Source organism: Phytophthora ramorum (genome assembly GCF_020800215.1).
Source record: "Phytophthora ramorum isolate Pr-102 chromosome Unknown Phyram_PR-102_s0001, whole genome shotgun sequence".
Classification (NCBI taxonomy): Eukaryota; Oomycota; class Peronosporomycetes; order Peronosporales; family Peronosporaceae; genus Phytophthora; species Phytophthora ramorum.
The window spans coordinates 5,337,082-5,353,569 of NW_027150647.1; the positions used below are offsets into that span (position 1 = coordinate 5,337,082).

General features: G+C 53.6%; 5 protein-coding genes across 5 annotated transcripts; 2 read left to right on the forward strand and 3 right to left on the reverse strand.

Moving 5' to 3' along the window:
• Nucleotides 1–1,553: 1,553 nt before the first annotated feature.
• On the reverse strand, nucleotides 1,554–3,429 carry KRP23_1388 (Plasma membrane ATPase 2; the record flags this gene model as incomplete). The annotated part of the gene is made up of 4 exons (XM_067884542.1): nucleotides 1,554–1,834; nucleotides 1,984–2,413; nucleotides 2,538–2,856; nucleotides 2,912–3,429. 4 exons carry the CDS (start codon nucleotides 3,427–3,429, stop codon nucleotides 1,554–1,556), a joined length of 1,548 nt encoding a protein of 515 aa, XP_067751961.1.
• A 4,892-nt stretch (nucleotides 3,430–8,321) lies between these two features.
• Nucleotides 8,322–8,717, forward strand: KRP23_1389 (uncharacterized protein; the record flags this gene model as incomplete). The annotated part of the gene is made up of 1 exon (XM_067884553.1): nucleotides 8,322–8,717. The coding sequence occupies one exon, from the start codon at nucleotides 8,322–8,324 to the stop codon at nucleotides 8,715–8,717; it is 396 nt and encodes a 131-aa protein (XP_067751962.1).
• Nucleotides 8,718–10,250: 1,533 nt separating this feature from the next.
• KRP23_1390 (uncharacterized protein) lies at nucleotides 10,251–13,004 on the reverse strand (the record flags this gene model as incomplete). Its single annotated transcript, XM_067884564.1, has 7 exons — nucleotides 10,251–10,555; nucleotides 10,628–10,732; nucleotides 10,820–11,008; nucleotides 11,086–11,340; nucleotides 11,420–12,426; nucleotides 12,528–12,843; nucleotides 12,959–13,004. The coding sequence occupies 7 exons, from the start codon at nucleotides 13,002–13,004 to the stop codon at nucleotides 10,251–10,253; spliced, it is 2,223 nt and encodes a 740-aa protein (XP_067751963.1).
• Nucleotides 13,005–13,172: 168 nt separating this feature from the next.
• Nucleotides 13,173–15,162, forward strand: KRP23_1391 (Sec14 cytosolic factor; the record flags this gene model as incomplete). The annotated part of the gene is made up of 2 exons (XM_067884575.1): nucleotides 13,173–13,935; nucleotides 14,000–15,162. The coding sequence occupies 2 exons, from the start codon at nucleotides 13,173–13,175 to the stop codon at nucleotides 15,160–15,162; spliced, it is 1,926 nt and encodes a 641-aa protein (XP_067751964.1).
• A 560-nt stretch (nucleotides 15,163–15,722) lies between these two features.
• KRP23_1392 (uncharacterized protein) lies at nucleotides 15,723–16,388 on the reverse strand (the record flags this gene model as incomplete). Its single annotated transcript, XM_067884587.1, has 1 exon — nucleotides 15,723–16,388. One exon carries the CDS (start codon nucleotides 16,386–16,388, stop codon nucleotides 15,723–15,725), a length of 666 nt encoding a protein of 221 aa, XP_067751965.1.
• Between the last annotated feature and the right edge of the window lie 100 nt (nucleotides 16,389–16,488).

Consider the following 16,488-nt stretch of genomic DNA (forward strand, 5'->3'; position numbering starts at 1 on the left):
GCTGACATCTCGCCTAGGTTCCAACCCTGCCAAGGATGTGGAGCAGCTCGTACTAAAGTCGACCGCCGATGTGGAATCTCAAATTCGGGGCACCTTGGAACTCCATCTTGAGGAGATGCTTACAAGCAAGTTGGATTCATACAACGAAGTGAACATTAACGAGAACGTTAATGAGCTTATGCAGAAACTCGTAGAGACGTCTGTATCGAATATGGCGCATCGCCTGGAGCAGTCGTTAGACTTTCGGCTTGATCATATTCGGCCGGAAACAAAGCGTCGAGTTGATTCCAAGTTTTCTTCAAACGATACTACTGCCGAAGATATCCAGCAACTTGTTACGCAAGAGACCACTCGACTGGTACGCCAAGCTGAGTCGCGGATGCAGAAAGTTGTCACCGCCGCTCGGGCAGACATGAACCTTCAAGTTCAACGTCAAGCTGATGCTATATCTATCTTGCGCGAGCAACTTCAGCAACGCCAACCACGCGTGGAAGGAGTCTCTAATATGGATACACTTGAAAGAAAACTGAAGGAATTTATAGTGGATGAAGTTGCCAGGCAAGTGGATCTTATTCAACTACCCCCAACAGATGATGAGATGGGTCAACACTTTGCTAATTTGGTTGGATCTGAATTAGCAAGAGTTCTTGACGAACGCCAAATCCGACCATCCGTTGAAAATGCATCAGATTCAGCTGAAATCAAACGGTCGGTTGAGAGCAGTATCCACTCTATAATTTCAACCGTTCGTGACGCTGTCAATCAAGCTACGCTCCTTGAGGCTGGTACCGACGGAGGCAGAGCCAGAGATACGATTCAAGAAGGAGATACAGATGCTGACGACGATTATGGCCTGTCAGAAGAAGATCGTCAGATGCAACAGAAAATGAGGGAAGCATTAGTCCAGGCTCAAGAAGTTGAGTGCAAGGAACATATTAAAGGAGAGCAAACCAGTGGATCGTCTGTGCGTCTCACAAGCGCTGTGGCAGATGATATACAAGAAAGAAGTAGCGCACCAAGAGAAGACAGGTTGAGCGCACGACAAAATCCCAGTAATGGACATCGTGGCAATTTACGCCGCGACGGCCATAGGCTTGGACTACGTGCAACTTCGGCCCGTATTCAAAATCAAGTCGCGAAGAGGGCCGAAGCCTCAGCACAGCGATACGATTCTCGATCTTAAGTCATTGTCAGGTGCTGGTGCTTACGTAGTACGCAGACAGAATTCGTAGCTCGCAATGTGATAAATATTATACACGTAAGAAATGAACGTAAGACTCTAATTCTTCGGGAAGACGTGGAGGCATCCGTCTCCAGGACTGTATTAATGAAGCAGTTGTAGGAGCATCAATCAAGGGTGTGCTGGTGGGAGCTTCTGTCGTTAGAGCCGATGTTGGTCATGACCGAGTGAGTCATCATCGGGCGACCAGCGTTAATGCGCTCCGTAAATGCCTTGCTCGCGTACGCGCTCCTACGGAGCACGTAGTTCTCGGCAAACCAAGAGGGAACTGCCCACAACCAGCCAAACAGCGTGTAGCCGCCACTACAACCGATCACAACAATACGGTCGAGTAGCCATCGAAATCAATCCAGCCGATCACCGAAGTCACAATCTGGGCAAGCACGAAAGCAACCAGCAGCAGGTTGCGCAGCTTCTCAGCAAAGAACCAGTTGTTGCTGCTAGCGGTACGCGTCACGAAAATCAGGGCCTGACTGGAGATCGACACCTGCAGGTGCACCAGCGACCGATGAACACTCCCCTTCCGCTGAATACCAGGGCCAATCATCTCGTTGTCGCGAGTCCACGTCGAGTTCCAGTTGCTGAAGCCCCAGACTTAGTCGCAGAAGCTCACCTCGTTCGTGGTAGACACTTCACCGTTGCCGATGAGGGCCACACCCTTGCCCAGCTGAGCAGTCGTGAACACGTCATAGTCGCCCTCGTACGCGGCGCCGCCCTGGCCCAGCGTGTAACCGTGCACGTACTGGTTGTACCCAACCTCGGCCAACGTCGTTCGGCAGCCAGTTGAGGTGCCGCGAGGTCCTCGAACAGCTTCGTGCTCGAGTCGTACTTCTCCTGGTACTGCGTCCAGTACGCGTCGATGACGCTCTCGCGGAAAGTGCCCACGTCCGACACGCTAGCGGCCTGCGGCACACTGCCCGTCATCTCACCGCAGCCTGTCGCGTTGTTCGCCATCACGCACGTCTGGTACTGATCCTGGAAGAAGTCGTGGTAGTTCTTCATGCAGCTCACGCATAGGGTCTCCACGCCAGTGCTCTCGAAACAGCTCGAGTTGGTGATGATCGCGAGCAGAACGATCGTCAACAGCGACAGCCACAGGCCGAACGAGATCGACGAGATGAACACCTCGCGCAGCTTCCACGAGTCCAGGTGCGGCGACGCCACCACGTTATCCTTCGAGATCGTCAAGATGATACCGTCATTCAGGATGGCAAGAATCACCACAAGAATCGGGGGGGGGGGGATAGTACCAGTTCCACGCCAGCGTCAGGATGCCGAACGTGAACACGATGCGCACCGTCATGGCGATCGAGTATATGGCGTAGTTCTTCATGCGCAGGAAGATCTCACGGCTCATGCGTATGGTCGTGATGATCACACCCAGATCAGGCGGAACAAGCACAATATCAGTGGCAGCGCGAGCAGCGTCCGTCGCATCGTCCACAGCAATACCTATGTCGACCTGGGCCAGCGCCGGCGCGTCGTTCACACCGTCGCCCGTCATGCCCACCACCTTGTCCAGCGACTGCAGGTGCTTCACGATCTCGAACTTGTGCTCCGGGAACACCAGAGCGAAGCCGTCCGTGTCGTAGATCATCTGCGCCAGTCCATGGCGCCTGGTTGAAGAACGAAGTGTCCAGGATGCTCGTCGGCATTCCCAGCTGACGGCACGTCTCCACAGCAATGGCCTTCTGGTCACCCGTGACCATCGTCACCGCGATGCCCAGCGCAATGGCCTTCTTCACCGTGTCGTGGCGAGGCAGGTCGAACAGCGGCAGCAGACCGATCATCTGCCACTCGCACTCCTTCACGGGCACGTCGCCGTTGCGAGCGATACCCACACCCAGACCACGGTAGCCGCGTGACACGAACTTGTTGATGCGGTCCTCCACCTCCACGCGCATGGCGTCGCGTTCACGTCCATGGCCAGCACCACCTGCAGGTCGCCCTTCACGGCACGGAAGATCTCGCCCGTCTTGTTGTCCTTGAGCTTGGCGATCGTGCGCTTCGTTGTCGGTGTAGTGCAGCAGCGTGTACTCATCCCACATCGTGTCCAACAAGTTGTGGCACACAATGTCGATGGCCTCGTTGTTCTCCGTACGGGCCGACAGCGCACCGCACCGTCCGCGGTGAAATTGTTGTACGGGATTAGGTTGTCCATGTCGGTGGTCCGAGCACAGCATCTGCATGTTGTCCATCACCTCACTGCACGCGTCATGATGGCGTTCTTCTTTGCAATCGCCGACGAATCGATGACCAGCGTCACGAACAGCACTGTCGGTATGGCCACGGGTATATCGTCCTCGATTATCACCAAGGTTTTGGCCATGCCCAGGAAGCCGTCCGCCTCAACCACGCACAGTTTTTGCGAGGTGCGGCTGGTCATCTGCACCACCAGCTCCACCACGCACCAGAACAGGATCGTCACTATGCAGAAGTTGCCCAACGTGGTCAGTATCGGCCTGCAAGCTTGGTATCGCTATGGACATTTGCAGGTACGAGTTTAATACGACGTCAGCCGTTGTTTTGAAGAGTACTCTTACACCTCTTCCTTTTGTTCTTCATACAGCGTAGCACTCGAAACAAAGTTTGCCATCATGTCATCCATGATACTGTCCATATCCGTATAAATGTCGGGGTCTGCATCAAGTGGGAAGGTGAAACACGATGGAGTATGTTGCTTGTGTTGCCCACGAGGGATTTCTTCACATTGCAGTAGGTCGATAAAATCGCGGTTACGATTTAAAAACGAGCACATGTCAATGTTTTGCTGGGATAAGCTGGTGCGTTGAGTGGTTACCATGTTTCCACTTACACTGAAATCTCGCTCAATCTGACAAGATGACATCGGGACAGCAAAAAGCACCTTTACCACTTTGGGTAGCAGTCGGTAGTTACCTTCACGTTCCATTCTCCCCCAAAACGAAAGCACTGGTTCTGGTTTGTTGTTATCCGAAGCACGTAGAGGCTCAATTGGATCGTTCATCCACCTGTCAAGTTCTTCATCGAGAAACCGGTGCAAGTGATTATTGTTCTGTGGCAGTGGCCTGCTGCTCCGTGGTGCGAACATCTCCTCTAACTCGTTGTAATAAACTGGAGGGGAACTGGGCGTTGGATCACGCATGTCACGCGGCTCTGCTACTCGCTCGATCAAGTTCCGCAACTGGTCACGAATGAGCACACGAATTGATGCACCTTGTCACGTATTTCACAAGCTGCGCGTCCACTATCTCCATGGTTCTGGCAAACTTTCAGTATGACAGCATTAAGGTTATGCCTTGGACTTTTGAACACGGGGTGCAGTTTTTGCTGCATTTCAAACACGTAAGATGTTGTCGCCATCTTGGTTTCGTCATAATACCTGATAAAGAAACGCTTGTCGAGCGCTTCCTGAAGAAGACGACGTGTTGTTGCTGCTAACGGTGTTAGATCGCTTGGTTGTATCCAGATTGGCTTCTTCGTTGTTGAAAGGTAGTGGCGTATTGGTTTTTCGAGATCGAGGTCATTTAGGCGAATTCTGTATAACATCATCAGATTTTCGACCTGCGTTGGCATTTCGGCTTGACAGGAGCGCTTGAGATCAGCTAGTGACTTCAATATTGACATCACTTGAGTTAACGTCGTATATTCACCAGCAAGAGGAAAGACGGGTGGTGTGTTATTCTCTCGGGTTGCTTTGGCTGCCCTTTCATCGTACCAAGCTTGGATTACTTGCCACTTGTCTAACACACGTCGCATTGCCTTCGTAACACTAAGGAAACGCGCGTCTGAATAGCTCAGAAGGGTGGTAGCTTTTCCAGTCGTCATGTTTTCACAAAGTTTTTTGAAAAGATCACCGGTCACCTCAACGTGCTTCACCTCGTAAATAACCTTGCTCATTTTCCTAATTAGCGAGCTCATGCCGGTTTTTTTACTGTCGTTACTATTCATGCCACACGAAGCCCATGTAGCAGCGTGAGACATATGTGCCATACACCATTCCCACTGGTAATGCAATCGGTTCTTCATTAAATTTTGCACATCGGGGCCTTTGTCACTTGTAGCACCGTAAAAATTGTCTACCGTCAGTTCAAAGTCCTCCAAGGTACGCTTTATCCAACACAAAAATGGAGCTTGAACCCCGCCATCTCGGTCTCCATAAGCAGGCGTAAATTTACGTGTTCCAAGAAGAACAGACTTAAAATTCCAGTCCTTGTCAATTAGATACACGCGTAGACCGAGAAATTTGTTTGATGTCGTTTTACACGTCCACATGTCAGCAACCATAGTCAGGTTAGGATACGGCAGAAGGTTGGACTTGAGAAATGCAACTACCTCTTTTCTCGTCGACGAATATATCTCAATGATGCACTCGTTGACACGCTCTGTTGTGAGCGTACTCTGCACCTCCTGCCTCAACACGAGTGTCTCTTTCAATCTTGATTCGTCATACTCGATCATTTCCAGCGGTAAATTGTTGTATATAATGCGTAGCGTTTCAAGGAGTAGGTTTAGACGTACTGGATTGCGAGTGTATAGAGTTGACGTGCGCAAACGCTCAATGTCTGCGTTGCGCTTGCGCTTGGTAGCCACCTCTTTCACTGTCTTCGGCGACTCAAGGTGATGCCGAGTTGTGAGATGCTTCACAGCGGACGATGTCTTTCCACCAGACAACAGAATAAGATTCCTGCCATCCGTTGCTTCTCGGCATCCCGAGTCAGCCATGCATATGAACGCCTTCTTAGTTTGATTTCCATCCGGAAACGTGACTCGCACGCCCCAGTCGTCGATGTATGAATACTCTCCACCAGGCGGTATACGCTCCAACCCACCCCTATTTGTCCAATTCTTCACGGCATCTTTCACCCTCGCAGGAGGCTCTGGTGCTGCCATTTTGACAGGCAATCTTGACAAGTACTCGTGTGGTTTAGACGGAACTTAAGGTCTCTTCGGGGCTTGGATTCTTCTTGAATGGGGGTGAGTTGCGAGCTTCTGGCGACCGTCTAGGATCGTCGTAATTTACGGCGAAACTTCGCTCTGGCTCCATATTATTGACCAATTAGCGAACTGGCACACGAGCAAATTTCACTCGCTTATTTCCGCCTGCTTCGAACACGAAATTTTGCCCTGGGAAACCCTCGAGTGCTCGTGATTCTCGTACTTTAGTGAGGGAAGCAAAAAACCTCAAAATTCGAGTTCGCGAGGTTATGCGAGAGCACAGGCATCGCCCTTTCATGTGCTCATGTAACCGATCTTCGTGGGAGGCTTGGTGCCACCTTAATCTTCGAATGCACCGGTCAATTCGATTACTGTTCTGTATCGTGATTGCGTTCGCCCGGGTCCTTCCTCCACCTCGAGCTTGCCTTGGCGAGACAGCATTTTCAATGAGCGATAGCTATCTTTCACTTATCGGTACGAAGATGGCACCTGCATGGGTCGTTTTGGCTCAGACAGATCTTTATAACGATGTATAATAAAGCTTGCTATTATCAAGACCGGATTTAGCTGTTTTGAAATGCCGTAAGAAAAAGCCAAAAACGGTGGGTTCATACAGGCATTGCGAGTTAAAGCGACGCCACACCCATCAAACGGTGCTCACATTGACATTCAAGCGTATAGCAGCACTGTCGACAGCTCCAGCTTCGGGCAGGCTTCGAACGCCGTGCATTAACAGGAACAACACAACGTCCTGCCTCTCCCTGGTAGTGAGGTTTGCTTTCTTTATGGTTCTTTAGTCCGTGGGGGTGGGGGCGCTGGCGTTGGCGTTGGCGCTAGGGTCGGCGCAGGGGTCGGCGCCTGATGGCACAGGTGCAAATAAGGTGGCGAGGTAGCCTCAACACGATAGTCATTCTTCACTAAAGCTGCATCGTTTCAAAAGCCCTCCAGAAAGCTGAGCTCAAACCGCGTCGATTCCACCAATCAGCGCGGTCTAAGCGAGGACACAGGCGAAAAATCAGACCGTTCCAAAATCAATCCAGATGTTTCTACAGACGCCCAGAGGAAGTAAGAAAAATTCGGACCCCCTTTTCTCCCTCATTCACGCGAAAGAAACATGGGGCGAAGGGCGGGGGTAAGAAACACGACGCATGAAACGCGCCAGGCGATGGTGAGAGCGGTGCAGCAGCGGTTACTCCAGACCGGTAAGAAGGACATCAAAGCCGTCAGCGAGGAGCACGGCTGGAATCGACGAACGGTCGCGCACTACTATGCCATGTACGAGCGGGGGGAGAGCCTGCAGCCAAGGTGTGGCATTGTGGTGCCGCTCGAGCAGGCTGGTCAGCCGGCTCGTTTACCGGCACCCGTTGGGCAGGACACGCGCCCAGCCGCCAGGGCACGAGGCGTCGCGTCAGTGGAGCAGGAGACCTGGTTTACTCGAGACGCCGACGCCGAGGACAAGTTCATGCACTACCTTGGATTGGCCGCCAGACCACATGGTTCGCTGGACATCTGCAACAGGTCCATAGCGAACGATCACATTGGGGAGACCATTCTGAAGGCGCTTGCAGAAGGCTGTGTCGTTCGCATGATCGTCGACGAACAAAGCGCGCTCCAACAGAAAAACATGGCTTGGGTACGCAAATTCAAGGACGCGGGGATCCCGATCAAGACTGGACGCGAGGCCAGCTTCAGGGTCAACAACAACTGGATGATCGTCAACGGCGAGTTTATTTTACAAGGCATGAGCAACTACAGCACGGATGCGTTCGATAGAGCCCGCCATGCAGCGATGTTTAAGACGATCACGGCTCAGGTGCACCTTGATTCGACCAAGCGCGAGTTCGAGCTGCTCTGGGAAGAAGGACGGGTGCTTCAATGGGTCTCGAGGCGTACTGCTTGCGTCATGCAGTTGGGGGAGGACGAGAACGAATCAAAGTACCCCCCGGGAGAGGACGAGTAGGTTGGTTGTATTTTCTCGCCTTCGCTTGCTCAAATCAAAAACGACAAAGCGCTCTTTGTTCCCCCGCCGACCAATTTGGCAGGTATCCCGTCACCACGTGCACCACCATCGCCCCAGTCGCCGTAGCAGTATAACGCACCGCTTTTCCCGCACCCCGTACGCTGCCCGGAATCCACAGGAGCTCTCCTGGCTCTACTTGCGACGATGTACGGCGTCCAAGTGTACTCCAGTCCAGTAACGGGCTCTTTTGAGAGCGCAGACTTTGTTGCAAGACACTTTGAGACCTTATGGAGCCAGGTGGAATGCGGTCGCGCCTACACGGTACCGGTAGTTGCCTCGACGCTGTACACTCCAGTGGCGGGTACTGCGCTACTGAACGTCGTGTGGCTCGCGATCGCGGGGCTTCACGTGTGCCGAGCGGTGGGCAACGCTCGGTTCCTGTCGCTGTTTTTCGGCAGTGGAACGCTCGCCAATGTGGTCTCCGTGACGTCCGAGGGTGAGCCGAGGGACGACCCAGTGTTCCCCAAGTTACAACAGCCTGCATCAACGACTCTCTCTCTCTCCTTTACAGAAGCATTGATCATTTTGGAACTTACCTAGATCCATCCGCACGATGTCAACCGCTCCGAGAACCGTGAATGCCTACGCTGCCTTTGAGCCGCCCGGCAAATTGTACCATTCGAGTACGAGTCTCGCCCTCTTAGTGCCGACGTAGTCGAGGTCAAGATTTCTCACTGCGGTATCTGCGGATCGGACATCCATCACCTTGACAGTGGCTGGAAGCCCACGATGTATCCGTGCGAGTTCGGCCATGAAATCATTGGCGAAGTGGCTTTTGCTGGGGCCAACGTAAAGCGTCTTGCTATGGGCGACCGTGTTGGTGTTGGCGCGTAAGTGTGGACGTGCCTCAACACGGACCCTAAGAGGCCTTGTGAGGAGTGTACTGACGGTGAAAATGCCTTCTGCAACCGCTCAGTGATCACGTACGACGCCAAGTACGAGGACGGTTTGATGGCATACGGCGGGTATGCCGACTACGTACGAGTCAACAGCAAGTTTGTTTTCAAGATCCCGGACAACATGCCATCCGCTTCAGCGGCGCCGTTGCTGTGCGCTGGTGTGACCGTCTACACGCCGTTGAAGCACAGTGTCAAGCCTGGTGACCGTGGTGGAGTCATCGGTATCGGTGGACTGGGCCATCTTGCCATCCAGTTTACCCGCGCTCTGGGCGCTACTCCGGTGGCTTTCTCGCGCTCGGCGAACAAAGAGAAAGAGATTCGAGCTCTCGGTGCCGAGGAGTTCTACAACGTGAGTGACCCGGAAGACGAGAAGACGGCTGGGAATTCGGTCAACGTGCTCTTGCTCACTGCTGACGCCAACAGCTTGCCGTTCAGCACGTACCTGTCGCTTGTGAAGAAGTGCGGCACGTTCATCATGGAGAGCATGCCCAACGACGAGGTGAAGTTTAAACCCATGTTCGTGGTGGCCAAGGGAATCAAGTGGGTGAGCAGTCTCATCGGAAGTATCCAAGACGTCAAGGATATTCTTGAGCTCGCATCGAAGAAGAACGTGCGCGCCATTGTTCAGCAGATGCCCATGAGCAAAGTCAACGAAGGCATTGCTATGATGCGTGAGGGCCGTGGTGCGCTACCACATCGTGCTGCGCGACATCAAGCCCGTGTACAAGAAGAAGTCCGGCAAGGAACTGCGCGAGCACATCGCCGCTGAGATGAGCGGCGACTACGGCGAGCTGCTGTCCGTGTTCGACGCGCGCGACTAGGCCGTTGCTGTTGCTGCGGTGCGGTGGTAGTGGTGCGTCGCTGTACTCGCCGACGCGCGCTTACGAGGGTGGAGTGCATCGTAAGCATATGTGAAATGTACCAACGTGTACGTATTTGAACAAAAGCAACGTCCTTGTTGTTCATCTTGGGGCATCTTGCAGCCTTATTAAATAACTGGCTGCCAGGACTGATTCTTGTGCAACGCGAGTAACTAGTTCTGCAAGCGCTGCCCCGTTATTCAGGACGACGAGATCCTGTGCTGTACCAGCAAATTGATTTCTTGAGTTTTTAAGCACTTTGAGCATCACAACGACACCCACGCAATACATCGCGGTGTGCACTTCGCGTATCGTCACAGCTGTTGGAAGTTGAAGGCCTTCGGGTACAAGTCTCGATACCACTGGCTCATCGAGAAGTTGTCGTTCACACTGAAGCCAAAGTTGCTGTAATCTGCTGGTGGGGATTCTGGCAGAAGGCTGCGTTCGCGTTCATATCCCCACGAACGACCAAACTGACGACTTGGCGGCCACGGAGATGGTTTGGGGTCCGAAGGCCCCGCCACCGTGCGCTGCGTGGGATACCGAGAGTTAGCTTTTTCAAATGCGCGGCAACTACTTTCGCTCGAAAGTGAGGAGGAAGCCCCACTAAATGCTTTTGCTGAACACGGAGAATAACAAGAGAAACCTTAAAAATGATCGAATAGTTTATAGGCGAATGAACCGGGTCTACCTGTAGATGGTGTCCACCCGTAGCTGGGATTTTGAATGCGCGAGATGGCTGCTTGCACTTCCGGCGAGTTAAGTAATTCAGCTTTAATTGCATCAAATTCCGCGCCTGCAACAACGACCAAACAAGAACGGGCACCATTGGTTGGTCAAGCAAGCGATACAACCGAAGCACTACAGTAGATGGAGTGCGTACGAGTGGTAGCAGAGCTGAGACCCGGGTACTTCGAGATTTTGTCATCCAAGGCCTGTGAGGATCTTCTTTCAGGTGTTGGCACCCGTGAGGCATCGGGTGTGTTGTTGTTATCCTCACGCTGCGAGTTTTCTTGGTTGTTTCTTTGAGTTAGGGTGGAATGGGCAGGCTTCGGGGAGCTTGCTGTAGTGTCTGAAAAAGAGCAACCATAAAAGTTAGAAATGAAGACTGCAGAATCCAAAACGGTCGGAATCAGTCCAACGACTTACGCAATGTAGCGCACTTGGTGAGCATTTTTTCGGCCTTGGCAGCCTTCTCCGCGAGTTCAGCTAGCTTATCTTCTAGCGCGTCTTCCATGGTGTCGAAAAAATTTCCGGTTTTCACAGTGACTTTGGTCATTTGAGCAAGATTTTTCATTGGGCTTACAGGGCCGTCATCGGATTTCGCACCGCTGGAGGCACTTCTCGCATCGATGCACGGCTGCTGCACTTGCTGACTATCAGGCAACTTGTTGTTTGCCGTTCCTGTTAAAAAAAAAAGGTAGCATTAAACATGTTAGTATAGTCGCGAACCTTTCCACGTGGAAATCAAGCACTACAATACCTGTCGTTGCAAGCGGTAGAATTTTAGTGGTATGGCGTACGTCGCTGGTGTACGAGGTGTGAGTGGTGTGTTGCTCATTGCAGGACTTCATACGAAGAAGAATCCGAGCGTAGGGCGGAGTATACGGCGGCAAGTCAGCAGTCGCTCTTCTTGGTGTTGTTTTGATAACCTTGGGGGTCTTCCCGTATTTCCGCGGCACAATGCAAGCCTCTTTGGTAAGATCGGCATTATTCGGTGCAATTCCTGTCGTATCTTCTTCGAGATGTTCGTCGGTAACAGCTTGCTGTACAACCTCGTCACCGATTTTGGTTTGTTCACGAGGTGATTTAGACGCACTCGCTCGACTGGTATCAGTCCCTTCGGAGGTGTCATTGTCGTCAGTAAGTCTTGGCCTCTTCCGGCGATTTTTAGGGCTCCGTGCTGTGCTCTTTCGCTTCTCAGGCTCGGCAACACTGTTCTCGGCATGTTTTGCCTGGTCGGAGGCGCTAGTTTTGTCAGCATCGGAGATAGCAGTGTCCTGCGCTGGAGTCTGCGTCCGGTCACATGGTACTGTTTTACTCGTACTTTTCTCCTCTGCTGGTGTTGGTATACCGGTGTCCTGCGCTGGAGTTTGCGTTTCGTCACCAGTTGCTGTTTTACGCGTATCTTTCTCCTCTGTCCGTGTTGGTATTTGTCTGCTATCTCCTTCATTAGCCTTTCCCTCACCAGCAATCACCGATGCGTACGCATGTGTCGCTGCATGGTTGACCCTGTTCTCAGCGAACCCACGCAGCCAGATCTGCTCCCCCATCTCTTTCCTCACTTGTTCAGTAGGTGGCGTGAAGTTGTGTTCATACTTGACAGGCAGCGTGCCTTCCACGAACTCTGGGAAATCCTCTCGTGCGTCGCACCTGGCCAGCAAAGTGGTCGAAAACTGCAAATTCCTCCCTTTCATTTTTCTTTTCCTTCGTTTCCTCTCTTTTTTGTCCGACTGGAACGGTACAACCTTACTCTTCGTCACCCAACACCTATAAAAATATAATACACGACATAAAGTCAGTAAAAATACATGATACACAAAGGGAACCTCCGGGGTACCCCAAACACAAATAAAAAAATGCAACACAACCGGCAGCGTTCCGTGAACTCGGTACTGTCCAGGAAGTCCACGAGCAGCCTCTCCTCGAGCCTCAGGTTCTGGGAGCCTCTGTCGGAGCCTGGGGCCCGCACTGTGAGCAGGGCCGGCCACCAGGGCCACGTGTCCAGTTTGGCCCAGCATTTCACGGCCCACGTGTGCGTGTGGAAGGGGGCGATACGCGCGCTGTCTCGAGGCAGCTCCTCGTTGTACACGTCCCCCCAGCAGTCGTACATGACCTCCACCGAGTCAGCAGTGGGCAGACGGAGCACCTGTGCCACGTTCCAGATGCCGTCGCCGTCCACGACGTCTGCACAAAGAATATATATGAGTATTGCTATGCGTTAGTAGGCAACGAATAAGGACAAATGGGCGGGACTGGAGGTGCGGTATGCTCCGGTGCAAGGTGCCTCGGCGTTGTGTACCTAGCCAGTCGCCCTCGTGCAGCTCTGGCGCGCATTCCGCACTCATTGCGCGCTTCACCCTGTTGCAAGTTGCCTCTGATTGACGTTGGAACGGCGCAGAGGGTACCGTAGTGCGTCCCACTAAGTACGTGTATTTGGATGAAGCCATGTTCCCAATATGGCTACATCCGGCGCGTCGGTTCGCTCGTTGCAGAGATCTTTTTCGGCACAGACAATGGAGACCATGCACGACGACGTTGTGGAGGAGAGTGAGGCTGGGTCGCGAGCTGGACGCCAGGGCAGTGCAGGCCTGTTCCTGTTCAAGAAGGACAGCGAAGCGGTCGAGGAGACACCAGAGGACGTTGCGGCACTGGAGATCGAGCGTGCTGCGAACAAGAAGCTGGCGGACGATCTGGCGGACGAGGAGCAGCGACGCCGCATGGAAGAGGAGAAGGACCGAGAGGACGAGGTTGCGATCGTTCGCCAGATCAACGTCGAGTACTCCATCACGGCCGAGGAGGAGGAGAGGGAGCGCCGTGTCCACGAGTACGAGGTCGCCAAGGTGCAGGACCAACTCACGCGCAGACGCAGCCAGCTTGCAGCGATCGAAGCTGCAGAGGAAGAGCGCAAGCGACGCATCTCCGAGGCGGAGGATATACAGGTGCAGGATCTGAAAGAGCGGGCGTTCTCGCAGGAGCTAGCTGTTCAAGCCATGGAGAAGGAACGTGTTCGTCGGTTGAGTCTTCCGGAGCACCGTGACCGAGCTCCGTCTACAAGTGGTGCGGTGACTGCTGAAGGTCCGGGAGGACTGGAAAGGTTTTACTCCTGTAAGACCGTTGATGCCGATGAAGAAGATGGTGATGCTGACGTGGTAGACGGCTTGAGTGAGATTCCTGTCGTGCACGCGTCGGCGTCCAAGGTGCTAATGGACGAAAACTCGGAGTGGCAATGCTTCATTGCGTCCGAGAACGCACAGGAAGAGAAGAACCAGCTTCACGGTACGAGATCACTGCCTTCTTGTCCAACAGTTTCTGTCAACTGACCAAAAACGTTTGTATCTAGCGCTACGTATGAGCTTGGAAGAAGAACTCAAGGTTGAACGACACGCGAAATTTGCAGAGCTGGTAGGCGACGTTCGTCTGCTCCGCTTCTTGCGCGGACACAAGATGAACGTTTCGGTGGCTGCCACCAAGTATCGTGAGATGTTGGCACTGCGTCAGAAACTCAACCTTGATGACATTCGCGACGACATTGTCAGCAACAGCATGTCGCCCGACGAATTCCCACACTTTCAAAAGATCATCCCACATCTACCGTTCCTCGACACGTACGATCTGTTCTCCAGTGAGGGCCATGTTTTCTACTTCGAAATGACGGGCTACGCTGATGTCCACAACCTTCTCATCGATCTCACCGAGGAAGAATGGCAGACCTTCTTCCTCTACTCGATGGAGTACCGTGCACTCAAGCTCGACCAGCTAAGTCGACAAACTGAGAAGCTGGTGCAGACCATCCTAGTTCGCGACCTCTCCGGCTTCTCTATCACGCGTTTCAACTCAAAGTTGCTCAAACGCATCCGATCACCTGTGTCGATCGCTACCAAGTGCTACCCAGAGTCGATGCACAAGGTGCTTGTTTTGCACGCACCTTGGGTTTTCGATAAGATCTGGATTGCTGTCAAGGCCATGCTTCAGGAAACCCAGCTGCGCAAAGTGCACATGGAAGGCAATTCGCTCGAGCGGTTGCTGGAACTTGCAGGTAGCCGCGACAAGCTGCCCAAGTTGCTGGGCGGACGAAGCACCACGCACGCCATTCCTCAGACGGGGTTTCTAGGCCGCAACACGTTCCTGCTGCTCTGTGAAGACGGTGCAACTCAGGCGGATATTAAGGCTGGGGGGACGATGCAACTGCCATTCCGCATGAGCGCGAACGACACGCTTTGCTGGGAGTACGTGGTGAAAGACAGAGATATCGTGTTCGCAGTGAAGTTCCGTACACAGGGCATCGGTGGTGCCGAGGAAGTTGACAAGATTGCTCCAGAGCGTGTCTCCAATGGTGCTTCCGTTGCAAGTTCCTTCACGGCCTCAGAAGACGGCACAGTGGTGCTGTCCTGGGACAACGCGTTCTCGTGGGCGCGCGGAAAGACCATTGCGTACAAGGCCAAGGTGGTGAAGTCCACGCACGATTTCTCCTCACTCGACATCAGCGGCAACGACTGCGTGTGATGCAGTAAGGGACCATTGCATTACGGGATCTACATTTTTATTCTGAGCAGCAGGTCCTCACGACCTAGTGATGAGCCCAGCCGTATGCAGGCTAACATCTCGAATAGTCTGCATCCTTCAGCTTGGTTGTGAAGGGGTTGTTCTAGGTTGCTTGCTCTCCCAAATGCCATCCATGTAGTGTACGGATCAAAGCCTCTCTTGACAGCACAGGCATAGCGACGAAACACGACCATACAGCAGAATCTGCTAGCGTACGCCAAGGGACAGCAGCCACCACGGTCAATCTGGTATGGCTGCACAGAGTTGCTGAACCCGGAAGCGTTCCTGAACCAACTCGGATCTATCGGCGCATAAGCTTTAAACTAGACTGTCCTTCCTGCATGGACAATAAGCTCGGATGCAGCCTGAAGAGTGTGGAGCGCCATTGGAGGCATTCCATGTGACAACTTGTTTCTCAATTTTCTAGTTCGGTATGGTTGAGCGCCTTGGTGGCGCTCTTAAATAAGCTCGACGACAATGACGGCAGGCACAGACAGAGGATAACGGCAGCCAGGACGGGTCTAAAACTGGATCGGCTCCTGCTGGCGTTGCATCTGCTCGCGCTTGAAGTGCTCGGCCTGCTCCTGCATCTGCCGCTGGTGCGCGCCGAGCTGCATGTCCATCTCCTGCTGCTCGGACAGTTGCAGCAGCTGCTGCTGCTCTTGTTCTCGCTGGTGGGCAAGCTGACCCACGAGCTGCGCGATCTGCTGGATCTCGGCGGCCGCGCCGTCCACCTGCACCTGCATGGCGTTGACCATGAGCTGCAGCTCGTGCACCTGCTTGCGCGAGGCCTTCTTGGAGTGGTGGTGGGGATGGGGGTGGGGCTGCTTGTGCGAGATCTTGGGCGACGTCCTGCCGCGCGACCGCCTGCTACTGCTGCTGCTGCTGCTGCTGGCGCTGGCGCTGGCGCTGCTACTGCTGCTACTGGTACTACTCCCCGTGGGTGTGCAGACGGTTGGCCGCGGCGGCGACTCGGCGAAGAGCATGGCGGCCTCGAGGTCGGCGGCGTTGAGTGCCAGCACGGGCGCGCTGAGCTCGAGCACGTCCAGCGCGTCGAAGCTGTCGTCGAGGCGGCGGGTCTCGAGGTCAGCCAAGTCCACGACGCGCGGCGGGCGGTCCAGGCCGGCGGGCAGCGCGAAGGCCGGCAGCTCGGACTCGAAGATGGTGGCGTTGCAGCCCTGGTTCATGGCGACGATCGGCTTGCGTTGAAGCTGGCAGATTGCAGATTGGGTTGTGCCGTGCGGCCGCCCTGCGTTCCGTTGCGATTTTCGTCAGACAGACAAAGTT